Source organism: Hevea brasiliensis, chromosome 16, assembly GCF_030052815.1.
Source record: "Hevea brasiliensis isolate MT/VB/25A 57/8 chromosome 16, ASM3005281v1, whole genome shotgun sequence".
In the NCBI taxonomy this organism is placed as follows: Eukaryota; Viridiplantae; Streptophyta; class Magnoliopsida; order Malpighiales; family Euphorbiaceae; genus Hevea; species Hevea brasiliensis.
In genome coordinates this window covers 41,023,463-41,032,238 of record NC_079508.1, presented here as the reverse complement: position 1 = coordinate 41,032,238, position 8,776 = coordinate 41,023,463, and the positions used below count along the sequence as shown (strand labels likewise).

General features: G+C 31.5%; 1 protein-coding gene across 1 annotated transcript; it reads left to right on the top strand.

The window, feature by feature from the left end:
* Window positions 1-3,757: 3,757 nt before the first annotated feature.
* Window positions 3,758-5,673, top strand: LOC110636798 (DELLA protein RGL1-like). The gene has a single exon (XM_021786643.2). The coding sequence runs from the start codon at window positions 3,759-3,761 to the stop codon at window positions 5,556-5,558; it is 1,800 nt and encodes a 599-aa protein (XP_021642335.1). The 5' UTR covers window position 3,758; the 3' UTR covers window positions 5,559-5,673.
* Window positions 5,674-8,776: the final 3,103 nt, after the last annotated feature.

The window sequence follows — 8,776 nt, the reverse complement described above, 5'->3', positions numbered from 1 at the left end:
CAAAGCATTACAAGTTCAGTGGTGTGAGCAGCTTTATCATATGCCACCATCAAAGTCGGCATGTGGTCGTGAAATGCCAATATGGGGTACAGGTGACAATTTGGTTTAGTAGCATTTTTTGCAACTCCTTTTTAGTTTTCTTCAGTCCATTGAGCTCAGTTCCATTTGGAGGAAATTATGCTAAATTTTTGCCATAGTTTGAGAGTTATGTGGAACTGTTCCTTATTGTACTCATTTCATATAAGCACTTTAGGATAGTTTTACATTCATTTTGCCCTTATATTTAAGTATATTTTATGTTTTTAGCTTTATTTTAGCTTATTTATTAATTTTAGTTAATTAGCATTTGATTTTTATAATTTTAATGTTTTTAATAGGTTTTGTAGTAAATTGAAGGTCAATGATGCATTTGGAGCCCTTAAGTATTAAGAAGAATTGCAGAAATCAAGCTTTGAAAAATTAAGTTTGTCGAGATTCTTTATTTAAGATGTTGCTTAGGGTATGTTACATTGCTTAACCTATGACTTGGGGCAAGTCGGAAGTTAAACGCAGCTTAATTCTAGCATATTTAGAGTTTTCAACACTAAACCTGCTGAGATTTGCTCAAGGTCCTGCTTGAGATCCTACTTAGGGTCCTACAGCAGTGCTTAAGGTGCAGCTCAGATCAAGCTGAAAGTTAAGTATGAGTGAAACTCATTTCAATACAAACTTGCAGAGAATTGCTGAGGGTCCTGCTTACCCTATGCAGACATCATCATCAATAGACAACCTAGAACGTGAAAAGCTTTGTAAACTAAAAAATTTTTACGGTTCATCTCCTATCTACTTATTAACTCTTATCCATTTTTAGACCTATTTTAGGGCAATTTTTGGAACCACATAAAAGCATCATTTTCTAGTTTTTGTCCTAAGAAATAACAAGAAGTAAAAAGGAAAGAAAATCACAAAAATAGAAGGGAAGAGGGAAGCCATTAATTTTGAATAGAGGAGTTGTTGCTGCCATTTTTGGTAGCTCCAGGAAAGGAGTTGTTGCCGCCATTTTTGGTAGCTCCAGGATTTAGAGGTTTTGGGTTCTTCTGCCTGGGTTTTTTTTTCTATTTTTAGTCCTTTATCATATTTTTCTCTACTTTTTCATCATTTCTTCTTGTAAATATCAACATGAGAGAGTAGAATCTTTAGATTTTAGAGTTAAAAAATATTTATTAGATTAACTTGTGGATTTGGACTGGTTTATTCTAGATTTTATATGAATATGAGTTTTGATTCTTTCCTTGTATGCCTATTTTACTTGCCTAATGTTGGTACCAATTGGGTATTGTGTTAGTCTTTAATTGAATGACCGAAAGGTAAAAATCATTGATAGATAATCAAGGATTAGAATTTAAAATTACCTAGATTTAGAAATAAACTAGGGTTTTAAGAGGATTCATTGATTGGTTAAAAAACTTAATGGTTTTTAAGTTAATCAAATATCCTACGAAAGTAGGTTTAGTTTTCTTAAAATATACTTTGGTTTGCTTGAAAAGGATATCAAAAGATTTTAGAATCAATCACTTTCAAACTCTATTTTCTCTTGAAATTGAAAAAACTAAGACAAATCTCAATTAATTTATGCATAAGCCTCAACTCTGAAATCATTTTTACCATAATTAGTCTTTGATTTAAATTACCTGTTATTAATTTAGTTTAATTGCATCTAGATTAGGAATCATTTGGTTATCCCTTAGTTGTTTTGTTTAGATTTACCAATTTTACCTTGCTTATTTACATTTGCACTTTATTTCATTAATCATTAAACAAAATAATCGATTTATTCATAGTTTGATAATCAAATGCAAATCCTTGTGGGAACGATACTTGACTTATCATTTTATTACTTGATACGGCCCGTATACTTTCGGATTACCACACACATCAATCCTCCATAGTAGGTACATAGATAGCATTCAGGTGCAATTCAAAGTTAGTATTTGTGATATGTTTAATAATTACTAGGTGATTTTGCTTTTAAATTATATAAATATATAGCAATATATTTGATAGCATATTTTTATCGTTCTCTAATTAATATAAAAGGTTTATAAGTGTCCTTAATAGAGGTTGATTTATTTACTTAAATTGATTATTTGATGAATCTATATTCTATTGAAGGTCTTAATGTTTAGTTGAAATTTTCGAGGAAAACGATTAGTTGTGTATGAGTCTTACATGTCTTCGTTAGAGAGGAGGGTTGTGAAGCATGGTAATTATTGTTGTAAGCAAACTCCATTTAAGCTTATATATTTGTCCCAACTCCCTTTAAATTTCATTACACAAGCCTCAAGCATATCACCCAAGTTTTGAATTGTTGGCTCTGATGACCTATTTATAGTGTAAGAAATATATTGTAAATAGGATATGTAATTCTTTTGCGATACCTCTTTATATCTTAATTGAAAATAGATGAATTGACATAATTAAGTATGCCGATCTTTATTTTGAAGGATATTGTATTTATATATAATTGAATCTCATGAAAAAATAGAGAGTACAACATTTATTAATTCAATTAATACTTAATGGATTGCATTAAAAAAATTATTATTATTATTTTCACCATGTGAAAAACGCTTAATAAGAGGAAAAAAGAAAAGGTAGGGGCAGAACTACCTTGTCTTTTTGGAGGCCTGCTCAAAAGTTTTTAAAATTGGAAAAATTTTGAATATATATTTTTAAAAATTACTGTTTTCTCTCCTTAGAAATTAATTTTATCAATAAATTTTAGTGTATTTTTTTTAAAAAATTATTATTTGTCTCTCTAATATTTTTATTTTTATTGACATATTTATGCACTTCTATGTAAATTTTACTGCATTTTATATTATTTAAATTTATTCTCTTAATATTTTATATTTTTATTTTATTTCCTATATTTTTATCAAGATTTTATTTATTTTTTTTAGTATTTTTTGTTGGTCCTAAGAACAAATTTCTAGTTCTGCTCCCGAAAAGAAGAATGTGGTAGAAAATATAAAAAATTTCAATATTATTGAATTAAAAATCTATTAATTCAACTTTAATTTTTAGTCTATGCACCATTGTTATTGTTATCACATGCTGGATTTACATATTATGTTAAATTTCTAAGAGATTATTGCCGCTATTATGTGAGAGATTGCAATAAAATTAGAAGTCATGAATTATATTGAAAATAAATGTAAATCAGCCATTAGAATAATTGACCCTCTATCCAGTCATATGTAGAGTAGGACTTCAAGAGTTTGTCCTTTCCAATCTTGGCCGAAGTTTTAAGGAAAATTCTGTCCTTAAGTTTTTTACTTATGCCTAATTTATTATAAACTCAAAAGATAAATATGTGAATTTTATAAATTTTTTTATAGAAGTCTCATTGTTCATATCATGCGTTAAATTTATGGTGAATTAAGTTTAGACAATTATCTTACTGGGTATAGGCAAATTTCCTCGTATCCATATTAATTTGCTGTACTTACATAAGATTATACTGAAACGACATTGGAGTTGACAATTTTTTTTTTTCCTTTCGCAAATGTTCAAAACATGCTGCCTTGACAATATCTACCTATCAACATCGAGATGAATGTTCTGCTTTTATTCAGTTGGCATTGATTTAGTCCCTTGAAATTTCGCCAATTGGAAACTTTTTGGTCGGCCACATCCAGAATTTGCTCAAGTATTGAAGTTTCTATAAAGTAAGAAGGCTACAGAAAACAAACTGTGACCTGTTTCCCATTTTTGAGATGGAAAATGCAATGTTTTCTTTCGATGAGTTGAACTGTTTTGGATTTCAAGATGAGTTCATTTCAACAAATGTAGTTTCTGAGAGTACGGATGGAGGGGACAAAGGCACAAATGGTCCATCTTATGGAGCTCAAGAATGGAGAGAATCTGCAGGTATTGATTCTCTTTGTTCTGATTATGGATTCTATAAAGAAAACTTATGGGAGCAAGAATTACTCATCTCCAGCTATGAGGAACAAGAACGGCTGCAACAATCATTCTTGGATTGTGAGCAGTTCGATGATTTCAAGTTTAATATCTTATCTCCGCCACTTGAGACTTGTCTTGAGGAAATCACAAAGCTTGGTGAAATCCAGAAAGGAATTCAAGAGGTTGAACCCAAGGAGGACAAGTCATATCCAATTTCTTCAGAATCACTTCAGCTGCTAAGAAGTTACAATAAAGGGTTTAAACAGCTAAGCAGCGGGAGAGTAATTGTGCCAATAAATTGTACCCCATCCACCATAGCTGCTGGCCAGGGATTGTCAACAGAAGAGATCATCAGGATTGCTGGAGCAAGGTTTATCCAATCCTCTTGCCAGGGAGTTGAAGTTGCTTCCATATTCAACAATCCTTTTTATCTCTCTTCGTCTGGCCTTTCTGATGAGGATGCCAAAATGGTGAAACTCGCTGAATCCCTTCTTGCTTCTGCTGAGAAAATAGGCAATCAACAATTTGATTGTGCTAGCAGATTGCTTAAACAATGCAATTCCTTTTCTTCCAATGAAGGAAATCCTGTGCAACGAGTAGCTTACTATTTTGCTGAAGTTCTCCAAGAAAGAATCGACATAGAAATAGGCAGGATCACATCAAAAGAGCAGTGGAAGAAGCAATCATTTGATATTGATAAAGCAATGACGACTCCAAACCCAACAGCCCTGGCAAGTCACCAAGCAATTCCCTTCTGTCAGATTCTCCATTTTGCTGGAATTCAAGCCATCTTGGACAATGTGGATGATGCCAGCAGAATTCACATAATTGATTTTACACTAAGATGTGGACTTCAATGGACTGTTTTAATGCAAGCTTTAGTTTCTCGATGCGAATGCCCTGTCGAGCTTCTCAAGATAACTGCAATTGCAACTGCATGGGAGGATTTAATTGAGACTACAGGTAAGAGGTTAACCGCTTTTGCACAAACCATGAACTTGGCCTTTTCCTTTAAGATAGTTGTGGTATCAGATGTGTTGGAGCTTAAAGAAGATCTATTAGAAATAGATGATGAGGAAATAGTAGCTATCTACTCTGATAATCTGCCTAGAAGCCTAATTGCATTGCCAAAGAGGCTGGAGTCTATTATGAGAATGATCAAAAACATCATTCCCTGTGTAATGGTGGTCGCTGAAATTGAGTCAAATCAAAACTCACCCACTTTCTTGAATCGTTTCATTGAAGCACTTTTCTTCTTTAGTGCATATTTCGATTGTCTTGACGCATGTATGGAACGAGATGATTCAAATAGGTTGATTTTGGAAGCAATGTACCTTGGTAAAGGAATCCGAAACGCTATAGCTATTGAGGGAGAGGAAAAGACGATTCGAAGTCGAAAGCTTGATGCTTGGAGGTCATTCTATGCTCGTTTTGGCATGGTGGAGATTGATCTGAGTTCTTCATCCTTGCTCCAAGCAAATTTGATAGTGAAGAAATTTGCATGTGGAAACTATTGCACACTTAACAAAAATGGGAAAAGCTTGATTATTGGATGGAAAGGCACACCCCTTCATTCCCTTTCTGCCTGGAAGTTCATCTTAGAAGAATAAAAATGAAATTAAGATTGCAATTGAATTCTTGTATGCCCATACGTAGAATCAAGCAGAAGTATCCGATTATGGTGAATTTATGTGTTTGTAAAATGTAAGGTGAAATTATAATAAAGCAAACTATCAATATTCCTTGTTCGTCTTTTCTTTGAAAATAATTATTTACAAGAAAAGACTTCAAATGAGTTCTCACTCATATTACTTTTGATATGTTTTATTTCTTTTATAATTATTTTTTCATTAAAAGAATTAAATTCTTTCAATTATATGGTTTCTAAATATGAAAATTGATAAAAAAAAAAATAAAATATTTCACTATGAAATAACAAGATAATGATCCTTAATAAAATTTCAGTCACACTTGATATTAGCATGAAAGAATTGCTCTTGCTAGCAAATTTGGGTTCATTAGCCCTTTTGATATTTGAGAAAAGAAAATTGATTGTGAAATTTAATTATATTCTACCATCAAGTACATTATATTAATATTTAAATTTAAATAAAATAGAAATATTATAAAAAAATTAATGATATAAATTCTGAGATTTGTTGAAACTTTAGCATTAGTTCATCTTCCAACAGAATAAATCACAATGTAAATGGACAATTACAATTGGCAATCAAAAGTTGGTCGTCGTCATTTGAACGACAATCAATGATTAAATGTCAAAAGTTGATAATCGAAAATCTCAGGTTTTATAATTATAATTTTTTCTAATTAACCACTAACTTTTAAGAAATTATCTAAAATTGAAAATTGACTTTCAACTACGTACTCTCAAGTAAAATGAGATTAAATATTTTACCTTATTTTAAAAATTTTATCCTACCTCCTCATACTCTAAACATAATGTAAATGGACATTCCTATACCGTATATGATTATTTTTCAAATGTTTTGATTCTGATCTTCCCAAGCCAGAAGAGCTGCCAGCTGCGTTGAGTTAAGCATTGCAATTATCTAATCCATCCAATTATATTATGTGAAATGCTTGATGGAACACTGATGCGTGAATCCACAAGTATATGGGTCATATCAAGTAATAAAATGATAAGTCAAGTATCGTTCTCATGAGCATTTGCCGTTTGAGTACCAAATTATGAATGAAGCGATTATTTATGCTAATAATTGATGAATAAATGGTAAATGTAAATGAGCAAAGTAAAATTAATTAATCTAATTAAAATGAGTAAAGAGCAAATAAATAAATTCTAAATCTATATGCAATTGAACTAAATCAATAACCGGTAATTTAAATCAAAGTCTAATTATGATAAAAATAATTCTAGAGTTGGGGGTTCATGCATAAATTAATTGGGATTTATCTTGGGTATTCTAATTTTAAGGGAAAATAGAGTTTGAAGGTGATTGATTCTAAATTCCTTTGATATCTTTTTTAAGAAAACCAAAGTGTGTTTTAAGATAACCAAACCTATTTTCGTACGATATTTGATTAATTTAAAACATATTAAGTTTTATAACCAATCATTAAATTCTCTTAAAACCCTTGTTTATTTCTAAGTCTAGGTAATTTTAAGTTTTAATCCTTGATTATCTATCAATGATCTTCACCTTTCGGTCCTTCAATCAAAGATTAACACAACACCCAATGGGTACCAACATTAGGCAAGTAAATCAAGCACACAAGGAAAGAATTAAAACTTATATTTATATAAAATATGTAAATAATCAGTCCAAATCCATAAATTAATCTAAAATATGTTTTCCAACTCTGAAATCCAAAGAGTTTACTCACTCATGTTGGTATTTACAAGAGAAATTAATAGAAAAGTAAAGAAAAACATGATAAGAGGACTAAAAATAGAAAAACTCAAGTAGAAAAACCCAAAACTCTAGGTTCTGGAGCTTCTAAAAATGGTAGCAGCAGCTCCTCTTCTTCAGAATTGATGGCATCCTCCTCCCTTCTATATTTGTAATTTTTCTTTCCTTTGTTTCTTATTGCTTCCTCTTGTGGCAAAAACTAGAAAATGATGCTTTTATATGGTCCCAAAAGTTGCCCTAAAAATAGATAAGAGCCAAGGAGTGGATAGAAAATGAGGTGTAAAAATATCCAGGTCAGCAAAGTTATTCACATTTTGGATAGTCTGCTTAGGGTACTGCTTACCTTAAGCAACATCTTCAGTAATTTTCAGCCTCTACGTGCACTGTCTGCTTAAGGTTAAATAGACCTTCAGCAAATCTCAGCAGGTTTAGGATAAAATGAGTTTTTCTGCTCATGCTTGACTTCCAGCTTGACTTGAGTTGCACCTTAAGCACTGCCGCTTACCCTAAGCAGGATCTCAAGCAGGACCCTAAGCAAATATTGGCAAGTTTGTAGATGAAAACTTGAATGTGTTAGATTTAAGCTGTGCTTAACTAGTGGCTTGACCTAGGCTTAAGGCTAGGCAATTTGGCATACCCTGAGCAACATCATGAGCAAAGTCTTAAGCAAATTTCGGCCAATTTAATCTTTTAAGGCTTAATTTCTTCAACTTTCCTCCATGCTTAAGAGTATCCAAATTTCTTCAAATCACCTCCTAATGCACTCATTGACCTTCAATTTGCCAAAAAAACCTATTAAAAATAATAAAATTATAAAAATCAAATATAAAGTAACTAAAGTTAATAAATAAGCTAAAATAAGGCTAAAAACATAAAATATATTAAAATATAAGGGCAAAATGGATGCAAAACTACCCAAAAATGCCTATATGAAATGAGTGCAATAAATTCCTCCAAACTCAAACATTTGCTTGTCCTCAAGCAAATTAAAAACGATTAATGCAATTGGGGTACCTTCCCTTAAATTCATGAAAACTTTTTATCCAAGCTCTCAAGCTTACCTTTAGCCACCAACAGACCATATACCCACTTTTAAGGTACAAAAAATTCAATCTTTACCAAAGTTATCACCGCTTAGCCTTGGGTCAATTTCCATATCATCAAGCCCAAACCAATCAATCTCAAAGAATAATCATGCCTAAATAGACTCTAGAGCAATCCATAAACTAAAGTGTCTCAAATAATTATGGAAGTAAATGAATGGATGAATGATATCACAGTCCCATAGGCAATTCTCTTATTCCAATCTCCACTAATGTAGCAAAATGCTATCAAAAGATCAAAAAGACTTTCAAGGGTTGTAATAAAGTTAAAGGGGTGATAATGTGGTTAATAAGGAGAGGATAAAGGTAACAAAATATGAGAATAATCAAATT